The sequence below is a fragment of the Bombina bombina genome, chromosome 3 (assembly GCF_027579735.1).
Source record: "Bombina bombina isolate aBomBom1 chromosome 3, aBomBom1.pri, whole genome shotgun sequence".
Lineage (NCBI taxonomy): Eukaryota > Metazoa > Chordata > Amphibia > Anura > Bombinatoridae > Bombina > Bombina bombina.
This window is the reverse complement of record NC_069501.1, coordinates 817,789,297-817,813,061: the sequence shown is the minus strand read 5'-3', so window position 1 is coordinate 817,813,061 and position 23,765 is coordinate 817,789,297. Positions and strand designations below refer to the sequence as shown.

General features: G+C 39.0%; 1 protein-coding gene across 1 annotated transcript in view; it reads left to right on the top strand.

Moving 5' to 3' along the window:
* MCF2L (MCF.2 cell line derived transforming sequence like) overlaps positions 1–23,765 on the top strand; it is a 353,557-nt gene that overhangs the window by 310,112 nt on the left and 19,680 nt on the right. The window contains 2 exon segments of the mRNA XM_053707774.1: positions 9,140–9,270; positions 20,975–21,081. Of these exon segments, the coding sequence (XP_053563749.1) occupies positions 9,140–9,270; positions 20,975–21,081 (238 nt within the window).

The window sequence follows — 23,765 nt, the reverse complement described above, 5'->3', positions numbered from 1 at the left end:
CCAGATGTACTCGTATGCTTGGTTTGGCTAGCTTGTCTAGTAAACCTACTACACCCAGATGTACTCTTATGCTTGGTTTGTCTAGTAAACCTGCTACACCCAGATGTACTCTTATGCTTGGTTTGTCTAGTAAACCTGCTACACCCAGATGTACTCTTATGCTTGGTTTGTCTAGTAAACCTGCTACACCCAGATGTACTCTTATGCTTGTTTTGTCTAGTAAACCTGCTACACCCAGATGTACTCTTATGCTTGGTTTGACTAACTTATCTAGTAAGCCTACTACACCCAGATGTACTCTTATGCTTGGTTTACCTAGCTTGTCTAGTAAACCTGCTACACCCAGATGTACTCATATGCTTGGTTTGACTAGCTTGTCTAGTAAATCTGCTACACCCAGATATACTCTTATGCTTGGTTTACCTAGCTTGTCTAGTAAACCTGCTACACCCAGATGTACTCTTATGCTTGATTTGTCTAGCTTGTCTAGTAAACCTGCTACACCCAGATGTACTCTTATGCTTGGTTTGACTAACTTGTCTAGTAAACCTGCTACACCCAGATGTACTCTTATGCTTGGTTTGTCTAGCTTGTCTAGTAAGCCTGCTACACCCAGATGTACTCTTATGCTTGGTTTGTCTAGCTTGTCTAGTAAACCTGCTACACCCAGATGAACTCTTATGCTTGGTTTGACTAACTTGTCTAGTAAACCTGCTACACCCAGATGTACTCTTATGCTTGGTTTGTCTAGCTTGTCTAGTAAATCTGCTACACCCAGATGTACTCATATGCTTGGTTTGACTAACTTGTCTAGTAAACCTACTACACCCAGATGTACCCTTATGCTTGGTTTGTCTAGCTTGTCTAGTAAGCCTGATACACCCAGATGTACTCTTATGCTTGGCTTGTCTAGTAAACGTGCTACACCCAGATGTACTTTTATGCTTGGTTTGTCTAGTAAGCCTGCTACACCCAGATGTACTCTTATGCTTGGTTTGACTAACTTGTCTAGTAAACCTGCTACACCCAGGTGTACTCTTATGCTTGGTTTGACTAACTTGTCTAGTAAGCCTGCTACACCCAGATGTACTCTTATGCTTGGTTTGACTAACTTGTCTAGTAAACCTGCTACACCCAGATGTACTCTTATGCTTGGTTTGTCTAGTAAACCTGCTACACCCAGATGCTCTTTTATGCTTGGTTTGTCTAGTAAGCCTGCTACACCCAGATGTACTCTTATGCTTGGTTTGTCTAGCTTGTCTAGTAAGCCTGCTATACCCAAATGTACTCTTATGCTTGGTTTGTCTAGCTTGTTTAGTAAGCCTGCTACACCCAGATGTACTCTTATGCTTGGAGGAAGTAAGCCCTGTGAGCGCTAATGTCTCAAATTCAAAACTATTCTTTGCCCCCATAAGTGGGATATTTAACTCAACCCTAAAGACTTCACAGCAATATGCATCACACTTAAACAAGTTTTGCGTATCTATCTTTCTCTTTTACCACTGATTTCCAAACCTTTTCTTAAGGAACACAATTGATGGAATAAAATACTCCAGTTTGATTCCCTTAAAGCAGTGTTTCACAACTGCGGTCCTCAGTTGCACAGCTGAAATAATCAGCTGATCAGTAACCAACCTGCTCTTATCCATCAGCTGATTATTTCACCTGTGCTCTAGTTCAGCTATAGTGAAAACCAAGACTGTTGGGGGTACTTGAGGACCGGGGTTGGGAAACACTGCAAGGGACATGAAACCCACATCTTTTCTTTCCTGATTCATACAATTTTAAACAACTTTCCAATGTACTTTTATCAAATGTTTCATTCTTTTGGTATCCTTTGTTAGAGAAGCATCAATGCTTTACTGGTATATATGTATAGACACCAATCAGCAGCTTCTAGTAGTGAATCACTGCTCCTGAGCCTACCTAGGTATGCTTTTCAACAAAGGATTCCAAGAAAACAAAGCAAACCAGATAGAATTAAACTGGAAAGTTGTTTAAAATTGTATATTCTATCTGAATCATTAGTTTAATTTGGACTTTCTGTTTGAACTGATTTGAACAATCATTTACCCTTTGTACAAAGGCCAGTGTATTTGATATTACTTTCTATTGCTGCTTTAAAACTTTAGCCACTAGACTATGTTCATCTCAATCATGTTAGATTGCCACTAACTAGATTAGATGAGATAATATAATACAACATTTATTATTTTGTGTATATTGGTTCCAATTTACATTGGGTGTTTTATGTTGGAAATTATCAATGGTCTGGTCAGTAGTCCTGTCACCTCTTTACTTGGTTGCTCTGCTGAAACATCCTTGGATTTTGTTTCCTAAGTGTTGGCAACTGTACATGCACAAACTCAATGGTTTTCAACTCTAGTGCTCAGGGCACACCAACTAACCAGATTTTCCTTATATCTGTACTAGATCACAAGTGAAATAATTAGCTGATGGGTGAGAGCAGGCTAGTAACCATGGTTACTGATCATGTGATTGTTTTACCTGTGCTCGTGTTCAGAGATCATGAAAATCTGGCCTGTTGGACTGGATTTGAAAAACACTGTGGTCTCTGCAGATGTACTCTTATGTGTGGTTTGTCTAGCTTGTCTAGTAAACCTACTACACCCACATGTACTCTTATGCTTGGTTTGTCTAGCTTTTCTAGTAAACCTGCTACACCCAGATGTACTCTTATGCTTGGTTTGACTAAGTAAACCTGCTACACCCAGATGTACTCTTATGCTTGGTTTGTCTAGTAAACCTGCTAAACCCAGATGTACTCTTATGCTTGGTTTGTCTAACTTGTCTAGTAAACCTGCTACACCCAGATGTACTCTTATGCTTGGTTTGTCTAGTAAACCTGCTACACCCAGATGTACTCTTATGCTTGGTTTGCCTACCTTGTCTAGTAAACCTACTACACCCAGATGTACCCTTATGCTTGGTTTGTCTAGCTTGTCTAGTAAACCTGCTACACCCAGATGTACTCTTATGCTTGGTTTGTCTAGCTTGTCTATTAAACCTACTACACTCAGATGTACTCTTATGCTTGGTTTGTCTAGCTTGTCTAGTAAACCTGCTACACCCAGATGTACTCTTATGCTTGGTTTGACTAACTTGTCTAGTAAACCTACTACACCCAGATGTACTCTTATGCTTGGTTTGTCTAGCTTGTCTAGTAAGCCTGCTATACCCAAATGTACTCTTATGCTTGGTTTGACTAGCTTGTCTAGTAAGCCTGCTACACCCAGATGTACTATTATGCTTGGTTTGTCTAGTAAGCCTGCTACACCCAGATGTACTCGTATGCGTGGTTTGTCTAGCTTGTCTAGTAAACCTACTACACCCAGATGTACTCTTATGCGTGGTTTGCCTAGCTTGTCTAGTAAACCTACTACACCCAGATGTACTCTTATGCTTGGTTTGTCTAGCTTGTATATTAAACCTACTACACCTAGATGTACTCGCATGTTTGGTTTGTCTAGCTTGTCTAGTAAACCTGCTACACCCAGATGTACTCTTATGCTTGGTTGACTAACTTGTCTAGTAAACCTACTACACCCAGATGTACTCTTATGCTTGGTTTGTCTAGCTTGTCTAGTAAACCTACTACACCCAGATGTACTCTTATGCTTTGTTTGACTAGCTTGTCTAGTAAGCCTGCTACACCCAGATGTACTCTTATGTTTGGTTTGTCTAGTAAGCCTACTACACCCAGATGTACTCGTATGCTTGGTTTGTCTAGCTTGTCTAGTAAACCTACTACACCCAGATGTACTCTTATGCTTTTTTTGTCTAGCTTGTCTAGTAAACCTACTACACCCAGATGTACTCTTATGCTTGGTTTGTCTAGCTTCTCTAGTAAACCTGCTACACCCAGATGTACTCTTATGCTTGGTTTGACTAACGTGTCTAGTAAACCTGCTACACCCAGATGTACTCTTATGCTTGGTTTGTCTAGTAAACCTACTACACCCAAATGTACTCTTATCCTTGGTTTGTCTAGCTTGTCTAGTAAACCTGCTACACCCAGATGTACTCTTATGCTTGGTTTGACTAACGTGTCTAGTAAGCCTGCTACATCCAGATGTACTCTTATGTTTGGTTTGACTAACGTGTCTAGTAAGCCTGCTACACCCAGATGTACACTTATGCTTGGTTTGTCTAGTAAACCTGCTACACCCAGATGTATACTTATGCTTGGTTTGTCTAGTAAACCTGCTACACCCAGATGTACTCTTATGCTTGGTTTGTCTAGTAAACCTGCTACACCCAGATGTACTCTTATGCTTGGTTTGTCTAGTAAATCTGCTACACCCAGATGCACTCTTATGCTTGGTTTGTCTAGTAAACCTGCTACACCCAGATGTACACTTATGCTTGGTTTGTCTAGTAAACCTGCTACACCCAGATGTACTCTTATGCTTGTTTTGACTAACTTGTCTAGTAAACCTTCTACACCCAGGTGTACTCTTATGCTTGGTTTGTCTAGTAAACCTGCTACACCCAGATGTACTCTTATGCTTGGTTTGTCTAGTAAACCTACTACACCCAGATGTACTCTTATGCTTGGTTTGTCTAGCTTGTCTAGTAAACCTGCTACACCCAGATGTACTCTTATGTTTGGTTTGACTAACGTGTCTAGTAAGCCTGCTACACCCAGATGTACACTTATGCTTGGTTTGTCTAGTAAACCTGCTACACCCAGATGTATACTTATGCTTGGTTTGTCTAGTAAACCTGCTACACCCAGATGTACTCTTATGCTTGGTTTGTCTAGTAAACCTGCTACACCGAGATGTACTCTTATGCTTGGTTTGTCTAGTAAACCTGCTACACCCAGATGCACTCTTATGCTTGGTTTGTCTAGTAAACCTGCTACACCCAGATGTACACTTATGCTTGGTTTGTCTAGTAAACCTGCTACACCCAGATGTACTCTTATGCTTGGTTTGTCTAGTAAACCTGCTACACCCAGATGTACTCTTATGCTTGTTTTGACTAACTTGTCAAGTAAACCTTCTACACCCAGATGTACTCTTATGCTTGGTTTGTCTGGTAAACCAGCTACACTCAGATGTACTCTTATGCTTGGTTTGACTAGCTTGTCTAGTAAGCCTGCTACACCCAGATGTACTCTTATGCTTGGTTTGTCTAGTAAGCCTGCTACACCCAGATTTACTCGTATGCTTGGTTTGTCTAGTAAACCTGCTACACCCAGATGTACTCTTATGCTTGGTTTGTCTAGTAAACCTACTACACCCAGATGTACTCTTATGCTTGGTTTGACTAACGTGTCTAGTAAACCTGCTACACTCAGATGTACTCTTATGCTTGGTTTGTCTAGTAAACCTGCTACACCCAGATGTACTCTTATGCTTGGTTTGTCTAGCTTGTCTAGTAAACCTGCTACACCCAGATGTACTCTTATGCTTGGTTTGACTAATGTGTCTAGTAAGCCTGTTACACCCAGATGTACACTTATGCTTGGTTTGTCTAGTAAACCTGCTACACCCAGATGTACTCTTATGCTTGGTTTGTTTAGTAAACCTGCTGCACCCAGATGTACTCTTATGCTTGGTTTGTCTAGTAAACCTGCTACACCCAGATGCACTCTTATGCTTGGTTTGTCTAGTAAACCTGCTACACCCAGATGTACACTTATGCTTGGTTTGTCTAGTAAACCTGCTACACCCAAATGTACATTTATGCTTGGTTTGTCTAGTAAACCTGCTACACCCAGATGTACTCTTATGCTTGGTTTCTCTAGTAAACCTGCTACACCCAGATGTACTCTTATGCTTGGTTTGTCTAGTAAACCTGCTACACCCAGATGTACTCTTATGCTTGTTTTGACTAACTTGTCTAGTAAACCTTCTACACCCAGATGTACTCTTATGCTTGGTTTGTCTAGTAAACCTGCTACACCTAGATGTACTATTATGCTTGGTTTGACTAGCTTGTCTAGTAAACCTACTACATCCAGATGTACTAATATGCTTGGTTTGTCTAGCTTGTCTAATAAACCTGCTACACCCAGATGTACTCTTATGCTTGGTTTGACGAACGTGTCTAGTAAGCCTGCTACACCCAGATGTACACTTATGCTTGGTTTGTCTAGTAAACCTGCTACACCCAGAAGGACTCTTATGCTTGGTTTGTCTAGTAACCTGCTACACCCAGATATACTCTTACGCTTGTTTTGACTAACTTGTCTAGTAAACCTTCTACACCCAGATGTACTCTTATGCTTGGTTTGTCTAGTAAACCTGCTACACCTCAATGTTTTGACTAACTTGTCTAGTAAGCCTGCTACACCCAGATGTACTTGTATGCTTGGTTTGACTAGCTTTCCTAGTAAACCTGCTACACCCAGATGTACTCTTATGCTTGGTTTGACTAACTTGTCTAGTAAGCCTGATACACCCAGATGTACTTGCATGCTTGGTTTGACTAACTTGTCTAGTAAACCTGCTACACCCAGATGTACTCTTATGCTTGGTTTGACTAACTTGTCTAGTAAGCCTGCTACACCCAGATGTACTCTTATGCTTGGTTTGACTAACTTGTCTAGTAAACCTTCTACACTCAGATGTACTCTTATGCTTGGTTTGTCTAGCTTGTCTAGTAAACCTACTACACCCAAATGTACTCTTATGCTTGGTTTGACTAGCTTGTCTAGTAAACCTGCTACACCCAGATGTACTCTTATGCTTGGTTTGACTAATGTGTCTAGTAAACGTGGTACACCCAGATGTACTCTTATGCTTGGTTTGTCTAGTAAACCTGCTACACCCAGATGTACTCTTATGCTTGGTTTGTCTAGTAAACCTGGTACACCCAGATGTACTCTTATGCTTGGTTTGACTAATGTGTCTAGTAAACGTGCTACACCCAGATGTACTCTTATGCTTGGTTTGTCTAGTAAACCTGCTACACTCAGATGTACTCTTATGCTTGGTTTGTCTAGTAAACCTGCTACACCCAGATGTACTCTTATGCTTGGTTTGTCTAGTAAGCCTGCTACACCCAGATGTACTCTTATGCTTGGTTTGTCTAGTAAGCCTGCTACACCCAGATGTACTCATATGCTTGGTTTGACTAACTTGTCTAGTAAACCTGCTACACCCAGATGTACTTTTATGCTTGGTTTGTCTAGTAAACCTGCTACACCCAGATGTACTTTTATGCTTGGTTTGTCTAGTAAGTCTGCTACACCCAGATGTACTCTTATGCTTGGAGGAAGTAAGCCCTGTGAGCCCTATTGTCTCAAATTCAAAACTATTCTTTGCCCCCATAAGTGGGATATTTAACTCAACCCTAAAGACTTCACAGCAATATGCATCACACTTAAACAAGTTTTGCTTATCTATCTTTCTCTTTTACCACTGATTTCCAAACCTTTTCTTAAGGAACACAATTGATGGAATAAAATACTCCAGTTTGATTCCCTTAAAGGGACATGAAACCCACATCTTTTCTTTCCTGATTCATACAATTTTAAACAACTTTCCAATGTACTTTTATCAAATGTTTTATTCTTTTGGTATCCTTTGTTAGAGAAGCATCAATGCATTACTGGAAGCTAGCTGAATACATTGGGTAAGCAAATGACAAAAGGTATATATGTATAGACACCAATCAGCAGCTTCTAGTAGTGAATCACTGCTCCTGAGCCTACCTAGGTATGCTTTTCAAGAAAGGATTCCAAGAAAACGAAGTAAACCAGATAGAATTAAACTGGAAAGTTGTTAAAAATTGTATATTCTATCTGAATCATTAGTTTGATTTGGACTTTCTGTTTGAACTGATTTGAACAATCATTTACCCTTTGTACAAAGGCCAGTGTATTTGATATTACTTTCTATTGCTGCTTTAAAACTTTTGCCACTAGACTATGTTCATCTCAATCATGTTAGATTGCCACCAACTAGATTAGATGAGATAATATAATACAACATTTATTATTTTGTGTATATTGGTTCCAATTTACATTGGGTGTTTTATGTTGGAAATTATCAATGGTCTGGTCAGTAGTCCTGTCACCTCTTTACCTGGTTGCGCTGCTGAGACATCCTTGGATTTTTTTCCTAAGAGTTCGCAACTGTACATGCACAAACTCAATGGTTTTCAACTCTAGTGCTCAGGGTACACCAACTAACCAGATTTTCCTTATATCTGTACTAGATCACAAGTGAAATAATTAGCTGATGGGTGAGAGCAGGCTAGTAACCATGGTTACTGATCATGTGATTGTTTTACCTGTGCTCGTGTTCAGAGATCATGAAAATCTGGCCTGTTGGACTGGATTTCAAAAACACTGTGGTCTCTGCAGTAAGTAACATATGTAACACTAGAGAAAAAGCCTTATGGGTCACAATAATAAAAAAAAGATTAGTACGACAATATAGCCAATTTGCTTTAGGACCACAATGCATGAAAGTTTCACTGTAAATCAAAATTATGAAATTAATAGGACATGAAAGTTTAAATTTAGATAGAGCATCAATGTTTGTTTATTATCAATGTAATTTTGTTCTCTTAATATCCTTTGAAAATCTTTAGCTCATTTTCATTATGGCATATCTAGGTAGGCTCAGGAGGGTGCATGTGTTCTGAGATCTATGTGGTTGCGATGTTTGCAACAGTGTTTGTAACAATGTAATACATACTGTGCTCATCAGAAAATTTTATTTTATTTATAAAGTTTATTTATAAAGTTTATTTTTCCAAAAGCATAAAGCTATGCAAAATTTAAGAAACTGATAAAATATATTTTTATATAGTCTAATTTAACACGACAGTTACTGCATGCTTATAAGTGCTTTACAAGTTTACCTGATCTGCAAATCTGACATAACATTTATTTTGCAATATTTATAGCACCGGATAATTATCAAAAGTGATAGTTTTAATGTCAACGTTATTGGATTATTAATAGATAATTATTACATAATAAAATATAATTTATTATTGAGAGATATCAAACATTTTGGTTGTCCTGAACATAAAAAAAGGTGATTGAGTCATTGAAGTCCTAGACAGTTGGTGCTTCCTGGGGACAGAACTGCTGATTTAGAATATAGAGACTTCTAATCTTTGTTTGCTCATCTTGTCCATTTATGATTATTAGGCTGGAACAGAACATCTCAGTCTCTTGATGCCTCCGAAGAAAATAATGATGGTTGGTCAAGTGGAGAAGATCCATTAAATTCCTCTGATGCGGAAGAAGAAGGAACAGAAAATACAGAAGAAAAAAAACTAGTAAGATCAATGGTATTTCACATCTAAATTATCTGGAATTAAAATTTGGTAAAACATTTAAATAATGTTTAACTGATATTTCATTTCATATTTAATTTCAGCATTATTAGTTGTCTGTCAACTGTCACAATGCCAGAGTGTAAGTTTAAAGGGGCATAGATACAACATATATTTAATTAAAGGGAAGTTTTTTCAAATAAACAATAATGTATTTCAAATGTAACAAAAAACACATCAACACCTGCTTTATTTTTATATCTTAAAAAGGTTATTACCATATATGGTGATAGCAGCTTTTCTTGTACACGCCGCCCTCCTAGCATACTGCAGTAAGCCCTGTTCACCCACAGCTTACACACATATGCTGAGTGTATGGTATACATGGGTGCTTGCAGGATGTTTTTTATTATTATTATTTTGTTTGCTCTCCCAAAAAAAAGGAAATTCTGACCATAAGAGTAATAATAATGTAGCTAGCTATATATAGGTATGATCTTTCCCAATATAATCCCTTAAACATTCAGAATTTTGTATTTGATTTTAACAATTATTAAACTTTGTTACTAATTTTTATCCATCTTTCAATTAAACATGTCCGTAATTAAATATACATATATATATATATATATATATATATATATATATATATATATATATATATATATATATATATATATATATATATATATAAAATACTTTGAAGAGATAAGCACCAATGTAATGGAGTGAAAAAAATCAAGTAAAAAAGAGGAGTGCCCGAGGCAGAGGTACACTACTACCACAATACCTCAGAAAAAATATTATAAATATAAATAAATGTCTCCGTACTCAGATGAGTAATAATGGGTCAAAACAAGCTAATGACTCAGGAATGTAGCTTCAAAATGAATATAACATTTAAAGGGAAATTAAGCACTTTAAGATTATAATATAAAATGATAAATCGTATATATAAACAAAACTCTGCAATATACTTTCATTATTTATTTTGTCCCCTTTTCCTGTTATTCCATTCTGAAATTGTGAGGTTTATAATTCCTGTTATAAATGGAAGTACAGAACACTGTTATATTCCACACAGCCATTGGCTGCACACTCTAGTGACCTATTTAGAACTGTCTCTAATTGGCCACAGCAGAGAAGGTAACCTAAGTTACAACATGGCAGCTCCTATTGTTTTATAGACACTAACGGCTAGATTTGGAGTTTTGTCGGTAACGACCCGAAAAGCTAACGCCGGCTTTTTTCTGGCCGCACCATAAAAATAACTCTGGTATTGAGAGTCCACATAAAGGCTGCGTTAGGCTCCAAAAAAGGAGCGTAGAGCATATTTAACGCAGCTTCAACTCTCGATACCAGAGTTGCTTACGCAAGCGGCCAGCCTCAAAAACGTGCTCGTGCACGATTCCCCCATAGGAAACAATGGGGCTGTTTGAGCTAAAAAAAAACCTAACACCTGCAAAAAAGCCGCGTTCAGCTCCTAACGCAGCCCCATTGTTTGCTATGCGGAAACACTTCCTACGTCTGCACCTAACACTCTAACATGTACCCCGAGTCTAAACACCCCTAACCTTACACTTATTAACCCCTAATCTGCCGCCCCCGCTATCGCTGACCCCTGCATATTATTATTAACCCCTAATCTGCCGCTCCGTAAACCGCCGCTACTTACATTATCCCTATGTACCCCTAATCTGCTGCCCTAACATCGCCGACCCCTATATTATATTTATTAACCCCTAATCTGCCCTCCACAACGTCGCCTCCACCTGCCTACACTTATTAACCCCTAATCTGCCAAGCGGACCTGAGCGCTACTATAATAAAGTTATTAACCCCTAATCCGCCTCACTAACCCTATAATAAATAGTATTAACCCCTAATCTGCCCTCCCTAACATCGCCGACACCTAACTTCAATTATTAACCACTAATCTGCCGACTGGAGCTCACCGCTATTCTAATAAATGTATTAACCCCAAAAGCTAAGTCTAACCCTAACACTAACACCCCCCTAAGTTAAATATAATTTACATCTAACAAAATTAATTATCTCTTATTAAATAAATTATTCCTATTTAAAGCTAAATACTTACCTGTAAAATAAATCTTAATATAGCTACAATATAAATTATAATTACATTGTAGCTATTTTAGGATTAATATTTATTTTACTGGCAACTTTGTAATTATTTTAACAATGTACAATAGCTATTAAATAGTTAAGAACTATTTAATAGTTACCTAGTTAAAATAATTACAAAATTACCTGTAAAATAAATCCTAACCTAAGTTAGAATTAAACCTAACACTATACTATCATTAAATTAATTAAATAAAATACCTACAATTACCTACAATTAAACCTAACACTACACTATCAATACATTAATTAAATACAATATCCACAAATAAATACAATGAAATAAACTAACTAAAGTACAAAAAATAAAAAAGAACTAAGTTACAAAAAATAAAAAAATATTTACAAACATAAGAAAAATATTACAACAATTTTAAACTAATTACACCTACTCTAAGCCCCCTAATAAAATAACAAAGACCCCCAAAATAAAAAATGCCCTACCCTATTCTAAATTACTAAAGTTCAAAGCTCTTTTACCTTACCAGCCCTGAACAGGGCCCTTTGCGGGGCATGCCCCAAGAAGTTCAGCTCTTCTTGGGGCAACATTACAACCCACCCCCCCAACATTACAACCCACCACCCACATACCCCTAATCTAACCCAAACCCCCCTTAAATAAACCTAACACTAAGCCCCTGAAGATCATCCTACCTTGTCTTCACCTCACCAGGTATCACCGATCCATCCTGGCTCCAAAATCTTTATCCAACCCAAGCGGGGGCTGGTGATCCATCATCCGGTGGCTGAAGAGGTCCAGAAGAGGCTCCAAAGTCTTCATCCTATCCGGGAAGAAGAGGCGATCCGGACCGGCAACCATCTTGATCCAAGCGGCATCTTCTATCTTCATCCGATGACGACCGGCTCCATCCTGAAGACCTCCACCGCGGACCCATCTTCTTCCGGCGACGTCCAACTGAAGAATGACGGTTCCTTTAAGGGACGTCATCCAAGATGGCGTCCCTCGAATTCCGATTGGCTGATAGGATTCTATCAGCCAATCGGAATTAAGGTAGGAATATTCTGATTGGCTGATGGAATCAGCCAATCAGAATCAAGTTCAATCCGATTGGCTGATCCAATCAGCCAATCAGATTGAGCTCGCATTCTATTGGCTGTTCCGATCAGCCAATAGAATGCAAGCTCAATCTGATTGGCTGATTGGATCAGCCAATCGGATTGAACTTGATTCTGATTGGGTGATTCCATCAGCCAATCAGAATATTCCTACCTTAATTCCGATTGGCTGATAGAATCCTATTAGCCAATCGGAATTCGAGGGACGCCATCTTGGATGACGTCCCTTAAAGGAACCGTCATTCTTCAGTTGGACTTCGCCGGAAGAAGATGGGTCCGCGGTGGAGGTCTTCAGGATGGAGCCGGTCGTCATCGGATGAAGATAGAAGATGCCGCTTGGATCAAGATGGTTGCCGGTCCGGATCGCCTCTTCTTCCCGGATAGGATGAAGACTTTGGAGCCTCTTCTGGACCTCTTCAGCCACCGGATGATGGATCGCCAGCCCCCGCTTGGGTTGGATGAAGATTTTGGAGCCAGGACAGATCGGTGATACCTGGTGAGGTGAAGACAAGGTAGGATGATCTTCAGGGGCTTAGTGTTAGGTTTATTTAAGGGGGGTTTGGGTTAGATTAGGGGTATGTGGGTGGTGGGTTGTAATGTTGGGGGGGGGTATTGTATGTTTTTTTTTACAGGCAAAAGAGCTGAACTTCTTGGGGCATGCCCAGTGGAGGCTCCTCTATAGGAGCACGATCGCACGTGAACACCCAAAGAGAGAGGGGGAAGAGGGGGAAAAAAATAAAATTTTTGGCTGAATAAATATAAATTTTCCAATAGCTCCCTATTGGGAAAAATTATATTTATTCAGCTAAAAAGGGTTCCAGGCTAATTTAGAAAAAAAAATGCTGTTGTGTTACTGTTCTATCTATCGCATCGCACGTGCGATAGGTAGAAGTATAGGCTACAAGATCTTAGCACTTATTTTTGAGTGACTGCAGCGCCGCCTCCCTACCCAGCCCTATAGCTTCTTAATCGCACAGTTCTGACTGTGCTCCTAGTGCATTGAGACAGTGTGATGACGGTGTGCGGAAGGAGGAGCCTGGTCAGCGTGAGCAGTGCACACAAGCCTTTTGAAAAGGCACAGAGCGGCAGAAGAAAATAATGGTGGCAGTCTGGGAGAGAGCTTTCACAGTAAGTACTGTATAACACTGTTATACGTATTACTATTACTATATTGATTTTAACGGTCACACACAGGAGATCATGGCTCAAAATTGTGAAGGGGGAGAGAGGAGGATCAGAGCTGAACCTGTTTTCAGCAAAATATTTACATCAAAGCCCTCATCTCGCCATGTGCTTGAGTCTCTGCAAGATTAATCTTGCTGCCCGGTTCAGCTGTACTCTGCACTCCCCCTTCATAGCTTACTTCGTCTTGAGCAAGTTGTGAAGGGGGAGGTTAGAGTAGAGCTGAACCGGAGAGCAAGCAAGATTAATGGTGCAGAGTGTGAAGAGAACGGGTAAGAGGCAGCCTGAGGGACGCAATACAGGTCAGATAGCAAGGAAGCAGGGTGAAAGGTGACCACAATAAATGACTTTTATTTATTGTTAAATGAGTCCTGTTCCAACTAGGTCCTGTAGCAGGTTGTATATATATTTGGCAGTATGGGTGGGGGCAATACCCAATAGCATCAATATGATAATGATGGGCAAATAACAACATTATTTGTAATATACACTAATGGCTGCTTAGTTGTTTTATTACTGTGTGAGTTATCTCAGGCTGCATATCCTCTTGACAGGCAGCTCTCTGCAGGCAAAACATTCAAGGGGTGGGGGTGGGGGGGGGTTAGAGCCCTTTCTGGCTGCCTTGTTTAACTATTTATGATCAGGAACAAAATTGTTTCAATTTAAGTACATTTAATTTGAGCAGAACTGCAGAAGCAAAACCATTTTCCTATGGAAGCACTATCTGACTCATGTTTGGCAATGAGTTTCATGTTTGGCAATATGTTTCATAATGGGGTTATAAAAAGTGTTTCAGGATATACCTTTTTATAATTTTTGCAGCTTTTATTTAAATTGGCTCTATGCACTCTGCTTCACAAAGGGAAGCAGGCATAATGCATTGTGACACAAGGCATGTGTGAATGAATTGAGAGCATAAATCTGTAGATTTATAAGGTACATGTAATTGTATGAAATGGGTAGTAAATAATACATATTTCTCCCTCCCTTATTACAATATATATATATATATATATATATATAAAGCAATTCATGGGCGGAGCCATCTGAGGGAGGGGTGGGGCTTTATTTCATGGTGTGTGGTCTAGTGTGCCCCCCCAACTTCAAACTTCACCAGCCGCCACTGGGCATGCCCCGCAAAGGGCCCTGTTCAGGGCTGGTAAGGTAAAAGAGCTTTGAACTTTAGTAATTTAGAATAGGGTAGGGCATTTTTTATTTTGGGGGTCTTTGTTATTTTATTAGGGGGCTTAGAGTAGGTGTAATTAGTTTAAAATTGTTTTAATATTTTTCTTATGTTTGTAAATATTTTTTTATTTTTTGTAACTTAGTTCTTTTTTATTTTTTGTACTTTAGTTAGTTTATTTCATTGTATTTATTTGTAGATATTGTATTTAATTAATGTATTGATAGTGTAGTGTTAGGTTTAATTGTAGGTAATTGTAGGTATTTTATTTAATTAATTTAATGATAGTATAGTGTTAGGTTTAATTCTAACTTAGGTTAGGATTTATTTTACAGGTAATTTTGTAATTATTTTAACTAGGTAACTATTAAATAGTTCTTAACTATTTAATAGCTATTGTACATGGTTAAAATAATTACAAAGTTGCCTGTAAAATAAATATTAATCCTAAAATAGCTACAATGTAATTATAATTTATATTGTAGCTATATTAGGATTTATTTTACAGGTAAGTATTTAGCTTTAAATAGGAATAATTTATTTAATAAGAGATAATTAATTTCGTTACATTTAAATTATATTTAACTTAGGGGGGTGTTAGTGTTAGGGTTAGACTTAGCTTTAGGGGTTAATACATTTATTAGAATAGCGGTGAGCTCCAGTCGGCAGATTAGGGGTTAATAATTGAAGTTAGGTGTCGGCGATGTTAGGGAGGGCAGATTAGGGGTTAATACTATTTATTATAGGGTTAGTGAGACGGATTAGGGGTTAATAACTTTATTATAGTAGCGCTCAGGTCCGCTCGGCAGATTAGGGGTTAATAAGTGTAGGCAGGTGGAGGCGACGTTGAGGGGGGCAGATTAGGGGTTAATAAATATAATATAGGGGTCGGCGGTGTTAGGGGCAGCAGATTAGGGGTACATAGCTATAATGTAGGTGGCGGCGCTTTGCGGTCGGCAGATTAGGGGTTAATTATTTTAGGTAGCTGGCGGCGACGTTGTGGGGGGCAGATTAGGGGTTAATAAATATAATACAGGGGTCGGCGGTGTTAGGGGCAGCAGATTAGGGGTACATAAGTATAACGTAGGTGACGGTCGGCAGATTAGGGGTTAAAAAAATTTAATCGAGTGGCGGCGATGTGGGGGGACCTCGGTTTAGGGGTACATAGGTAGTTTATGGGTGTTAGTGTACTTTAGAGTACAGTAGTTAAGAGCTTTATGAACCGGCGTTAGCCCAAAAAGCTCTTAACTACTGACTTTTTTCTGCGGCTGGAGTTTTGTCGTTAGATTTCTAACGCTCACTTCAGACACGACTCTAAATACCGGAGTTAGAAAGATCCCATTGAAAAGATAGGATACGCAATTGACGTAAGGGGATCTGCGGTATGGAAAAGTCGCGGCTGAAAAGTGAGCGTTAGACCCTTTTTTGAGTGACTCCAAATACCGGAGTTAGCCTAAAACCAGCGTTAGGAGCCTCTAACGCTGGTTTTCACGGCTAACGCCAAACTCCAAATCTAGCCGTAAAACTTTACACTTATTTTGTCACTATTTAAACAACTAATGAAACTTTAAAAAATACATCTACAGGTTATTCTCAAACTAATCTTTTCTTTGAATGCATCATTCTATCTAGCATTTATTTAGTGTTTAATGTCCCTTTAATGAGAACATGATGTACATACCTAATACCAAAATCACAAAACCCTAAATTAAAGGACATAATCAGAACAAATGCATACAGAACAAACATACAACATAACACATACTGATACTGGGCATCCCCAGTTAGAGAGAAAAGATTCAGAGCCAGTCCAGACTGTAATTAGTGTATATGCTTATAAGCAAAGCAAATGGTTATAGCAAAGTAGGATGCAAGCGGCAATGCAAAGCAGTTCATGCAAGTGTAGCAATTTGTGGCAACTTGAAAGTAATGAAGCAGTTTATGCAATATGATTCTTGCCCACGGCAACGTGCTGAACAGCAAGAATAAGCAGGAAATATAAGCTTGTAAATAAACAGTTCCTGTTATGAATCAACTTATCAACCCAGGTAACCAGTGGTGTAAGGGTTAAGCTATCCCCTGTGTATATGAAAAGACTTGAACAGCACCAGCTCTCCAGGACCGAAGTCCGCCGGTAACACACAGGGAATGCCCTTAAAGTTGAGCTCTATGAGCGATCTCACCCACTCCGTCTGGATTCGAGAGTTACTTGGCAGCAGTCCTGCTGATGAAATCCACAGTTGTCTGGAAGTGCGTCTCACTGATACTGGGGTGAAGCACTTAAAACAGGAAACTCCCGCAGGTAAATTCAAGTAACCCCGCTTGCATTGGCTTCCGGTCTGGCGTCCTAGGTATAGCTTTTAGAAATTGGCATTTTGACAGACGAATACTTGACAACAAAAGTGTAACATATGACTGTAAACAGAATCGCGAATCCATTGGCTACAAATAGTAAGACAAAAATCAATTATTTATGTCTTACTATTTGTAGCCAATGGATTAGCGATTCTGTTCTAGTAGCCTTAAAAGAAGGAGGCTTTTCTGGAGCGACAGGCCAAGTCTTTTCATATACACAGGGGATAGCTTAACCCTTACACCACCGGTTACCTGGGTTTATAAGTTGATTCATAACAGGAACTGTTTATTCAGAAGCTTATATTTCCTGCTTATTCTTGCTGTTCAGCACGTTGCCGTGGGCAAGAATCATATTGCATAAACTGCTTCATTACTTTCAAGTTGCCACAAATTGCGACACTTGCATGAACTGCTTTGCATTGCCGCTTGCATCCTACTTTGCTATAACCATTTGCTTTGCTTATAAGCATATACACTAATTACAGTCTGGACTGGCTCTGAATCTTTTCTCTCTAACTGGGGATGCACAGTATGTGTTATGTTGTATGTTTGTTCTGTATGCATTTGTTCTGATTATGTCCTTTAATTTAGGGTTTTGTGATTTTGGTATTAGGTATGTACATCATGTTCTCATTAAATGTTATATTCATTTTGAAGCTACATTCCTGAGTCATTAGCTTGTTTTGACCCATTATTACTCATTTGAGTGCAGAGACATTTATTTATATTTATAATATATATATATTATCAACTTATAAATGTATAGTTAGTCCAATAAAAAAGTATCATTGCTCAATGCAATACTCTTGTTATTTTGATATATATATATATATATATATATATATATATAAATAAATTTTGCATATACTTCTTCACGGCCATAACAGGGGTGGTAAGTTGCGTAAGCTGCTTCAGAGACCTTGCGGGGCCGAAGCGCACATGCAAGCCTTATTTCCGCTATGTAAGAAGCAACAGTCATCATTAGACCTCTGAGTTGGCGGAGAGAAATCACCACAATCTCGCTCACCCGGGGTGATTGACAGGCTAATCGCGTGAGGCATTACACTCCCACAAAGCAGTGCAGACAAGTTCTCAAGTTAAACACATGTGGCCCCAAAAACTTGCAGTGTTTACATCACTGTATCAAAATAATACTCTAGGGACAAATGGTCATGTTGTAGGCATAGTGACACACAAGGGTTAATATTCTACAAGTAGGCGCAATTGAAGGCAGGCATGTTTCTAACACTTGTACTTGCACCAAATCATGTCATAAGCATATAGCCTCCCCTCCATCTTTAAAAACAGAATATTTAAAATATTACAATTCCTACATTAACACATTTTATGACAACGGCTTGGCTACTAGGGAACTGCATAAAAAATGGGAAACGGCAATCAGTCCTTTAGTGATGTGCAAGTGCAAGACAAGAGACCCACTGCAGGCCTCAATTACTGCATCAAAGAACACAAAGTCCCAGAGCACATAAAAGTATAACTCACTTTATTACAAGGTGGAGGTCCAAAAACAGCAACGTTTGGGGCTTACTAGGGAACTGCAATTAGCTGGGGTTTTTTTTTTTTTTTTTTTAACATTTTAGTGTCCATAAAACTTTGGGGACCACCATGTTGTACTGGCAGATTTTCTTCTCTGCTGAGACAAATTAGCGAGCGTTATAAATGGGTCACTAGAGAGTGCAACCAATTACTGTGCAGAATGTAGGAGCCTTTAAACCAATTACTGTGGAGAATGTAGGATTGTGGAACCAATTACTGTGCAGAATGTAGGAGTGTGGAACCAATTACTGTGCAGAATGTAGGAGTGTGGAACCAATTACTGTGCAGAATGTAGTGTGGAGCCTGAAGTCTGCACTTCTGCTTGAATTGAGGGGCAAATAAATTATAAAAGTATATTGCAATTTGCTTTACTGTGCATAGTTAAGCATTTCATATTACAGCCTAGAAGTGTTTAAAGTGATGGTAAATTCATACCAACTGCTCAACATATTTTAAAAGCTCTTATCCTAACTAGCATATCGATATGCTTTTTTAATATTAAAAATATCAGTTTACTGAATAATTTCAATTTTATTGCGGTAACGTTACAGTTTTATATTCAACCTCTCTTGAAAATTTTCTAAGCTACTGCTTTGATTGACATACATTTTAGCCAATCATCAGCTCACCATGCGCCCCATGTTAAAAAGTACCTAAACGCTCCCGTGCTCTGAACTCACTAATTGTGATGCAATGTGCATGGGCAACTCTTACGCTACTTGCACATTTGAAATAGAGAATCCTAGAGCTGAGGATTCTCTATTTCAAATGCGCAAGTAGTGTAAGAGTTGCTCTTGCGCATCGTAATTAGTGAGTTCAGAGCACGGGAGCGTTTAGGTACTTTTTAACATGGGGTGCATGGTGAGCTGATGATTGGCTAAAACGTATGTCAATGAAAGCAGTAGCTTAGAAAATTTTCGAGAGAGGCTGAATATAAAACTGTAACGTTACCGTAATAAAATTGAAGTTATTCAGTAAACTGATGTTTTTAATATGCTAGTTAGGATAAGAGCTTTTAAAATATGTTGAGCAGTTGGTATGAATTTACCATCACTTTAATGAATAACGTATTGTTATCTTTATTGCATTTAAAATGCATTTAAATTGTAAGTTTATTATTTATTTTTCATGTATTTATTTTTTTACTTTTAAGCTTGTCAGGCTTGTCCCTGTTCTCCCTTAACACTGTAGCAGTCGTTCTTGAGTTGTTGCTGTCCCTAGGGATGAATTGTACACTGATATGTGCTTTTAGTTCATTTCAAAGATTAAATTAAACTTTTTTTTAATGCAAATTTTTTTAGAATGTTTTGAATATTGCTTTTATACGCCTGGTATAAATTATTTGAGTTTAATGAATATAGTGCAGCTTTACTGATCCTGCAACATGCTGCATAAGGATTACTTAATTCTGTGCACAAGTTCATTTATATCTGGGTGTACACCAGATAAACATACCCAAAAGGACTTCCAGGGTGGGAGGACTGCTTAGAAACAGTAAAACCCTGCAATATTTACCTAACAACAAAACAATGTTTTAAACATATATTTATTCTTTATGCCACTTTTTTTTTTTTAAACCTATTTTAAAGGAATTTTTCTTTTATGCTTTTCTTTTGCTTGTTATTAACATATCAGCCAAGTATGAAAGTTTTTAGAACAAATTAATACTTTGCTGCAATTGTTTTTAAGAGCCAAACTCCGCCCACCACTTGCCTTATTTAAAGCGCCCAATCTGTTGTTTCTGAAGTTAACATCTCCATTGATTTGCATTTCCTTTTCTGCTCATCCCTGCTGGGGACAGTTTGGGACAAATATGTCAAGTGTTAGGCTTCTGAAGCCGGTGTGCACTTGCAAAGCTGACTTTTCTTTGTACAACACATAATTAAACTTTTTATCTTACAAACTCAACGAGTTTTATGTCTAAGGTCTATGTAAGTATAAAGAATGTATTAAACAGTCTTTACACCAAGGTAACATGAGCAAATGTTTTCTAAACATTAAATTAGGCCAATAAAGAATTAGCATGTTTATATATTGATAGTTTCCTGCCAACAAATGCAGTTTAACAATAAGGAGATTACACACTAACTGTGAGACTTTAGGCAATCTCTGTTAATATTTGCTTGCTTTGCATTCATATCGCATTTCAGTGGAAATAACAGCAGGTTCTGTGTTTCTGTCTTAGTATTTGTTTGCTTTTCATTTCAGGTTCCTGGTAAATACACCGTTGTGGCCGATTACGAGAAATGTGATGAGTTCCGGGTCAAGTGTGGGGATATAGTTCAGTTAATACGTGAAGATGATGATGGAATGTGGTGAGTATGAAATATTTTTCCTTTGGTAGAATTTGTATTTATGTATAAATCGCCGTACATAGCAGAATGTATAGATTATGGCATATTTTTACTACGTGAGGACCCGGCAGTAGCAGTGCTGGATATTTAATAGCATTATAGTCAGCATTCACGTCTAGGAAGTTTACTCAGCAGTGATCAACTCCTTTTTGCCAGGCACAGAATTATCTACTTGTTTGAGCCACATAAAGAGAAGTATTTCTCCCTGTGTGTGCCATATACAGAGCAGTATTTCTCCCTGTGTGCGCCATATACAGAGCAGTATTTCTCCGTGTTTGTGCCATATACAGAGCAGTATTTCTCCCTGTGTGTGCCATATACAGAGCAGTATTTCTCCCTGTGTGTGCCATATACAGAGCAGTATTTCTCCCTGTGTGTGCCATATACAGAGCAGTATTTCTCCCTGTGTGTGCCATATACAGAGCTGTATTTCTCCCTGTGTGTGCCATATACAGAGCTGTATTTCTCCCTGTTTGTGCTATATACAGAGCAGTATTTCTCCCTGTGTGTGCCATATACAGAGCAGTATTTCTCTGTGTGTGTGCCATATACAGAGCAGTATTTCTCCCTGTGTGTGCCATATACAGAGCTGTATTACTCCCTGTGTGTGCCATATACAGAGCAGTATTTCTCCCTGTGTGTGCCATATACAGATCAGTATTTCTCCCTGTGTGTGCCATATACAGAGCTGTATTTCTCCCTGTGTGTGCCATATACAGAGCAGTATTTCTCCCTGTGTGTGCCATATACAGAGCTGTATTTCTCCCTGTGTGTGCCATACACAGAGCAGTATTTCTCCCTGTGTGTGCCATATACAGAGCAGTATTTCTCCCTGTGTGTGCCATATACAGATCAGTATTTCTCACTGTGTGTGCAATATACAGAGCTGTATTTCTCCCTGTGTGTGCCATATACAGAGCTGTATTTCTCCCTGTGTGTGCCATATACAGAGCTGTATTTCTCCCTGTTTGTGCCATATACAGAGCAGTATTTCTCCCTGTGTGTGCCATATACAGAGCAGTATTTCTCCCTGTGTGTGCCATATACAGAGCTTTATTTCTCCCTGTGTGTGCCATATACAGAGCAGTATTTCTCCCTGTGTGTGCCATATACAGAGCTGTATTTCTCCCTGTGTGTGCCATATACAGAGTTGTATTTCTCCCTGTGTGTGCCATATACAGAGCTGTATTTCTCCCTGTTTGTGCCATATACAGAGCAGTATTTCTCCCTGTGTGTGCCATATACAGAGCAGTATTTCTCCCTGTGTGTGCCATATACAGAGCTGTATTACTCCCTGTGTGTGCCATATACAGAGCAGTATTTCTCCCTGTGTGTGCCATATACAGAGCTGTATTTCTCCCTGTGTGTGCCATATACAGAGCTGTATTTCTCCCTGTTTGTGCCATATACAGAGCAGTATTTCTCCCTGTGTGTGCCATATACAGAGCAGTATTTCTCTGTGTGTGTGCCATATACAGAGCAGTATTTCTCCCTGTGTGTGCCATATACAGAGCTGTATTACTCCCTGTGTGTGCCATATACAGAGCAGTATTTCTCCCTGTGTGTGCCATATACAGATCAGTATTTCTCCCTGTGTGTGCCATATACAGAGCTGTATTTCTCCCTGTGTGTGCCATATACAGAGCAGTATTTCTCCCTGTGTGTGCCATATACAGAGCTGTATTTCTCACTGTGTGTGCCATATACAGATCAGTATTTCTCCCTGTGTGTGCCATACACAGAGCAGTATTTCTCCCTGTGTGTGCCATATACAGAGCAGTATTTCTCCCTGTGTGTGCCATATACAGATCAGTATTTCTCACTGTGTGTGCAATATACAGAGCTGTATTTCTCCCTGTGTGTGCCATATACAGAGCTGTATTTCTCCCTGTGTGTGCCATATACAGAGCTGTATTTCTCCCTGTGTGTGCCATATACAGAGCAGTATTTCTCCCTGTGTGTGCCATATACAGAGCAGTATTTCTCCCTGTGTGTGCCATATACAGAGCTTTATTTCTCCCTGTGTGTGCCATATACAGAGCAGTATTTCTCCCTGTGTGTGCCATATACAGAGCTGTATTTCTCCCTGTGTGTGCCATATACAGAGCTTTATTTCTCCCTGTGTGTGCCATATCTGTGTATTTCTCCCTGTGTGTGCCATATACAGAGCAGTATTTCTCCCTGTGTGTGCCATATACAGAGCAGTATTTCTCCCTGTGTGTGCCATATACAGAGCTTTATTTCTCCCTGTGTGTGCCATATACAGAGCAGTATTTCTCCCTGTGTGTGCCATATACAGAGCTGTATTTCTCCCTGTGTGTGCCATATACAGAGCTGTATTTCTCCCTGTGTGTGCCATATACAGAGCTGTATTTCTCCCTGTTTGTGCCATATACAGAGCAGTATTTCTCCCTGTGTGTGCCATATACAGAGCAGTATTTCTCCCTGTGTGTGCCATATACAGAGCTGTATTACTCCCTGTGTGTGCCATATACAGAGCAGTATTTCTCCCTGTGTGTGCCATATACAGAGCTGTATTTCTCCCTGTGTGTGCCATATACAGAGCTGTATTTCTCCCTGTTTGTGCTATATACAGAGCAGTATTTCTCCCTGTGTGTGCCATATACAGAGCAGTATTTCTCTGT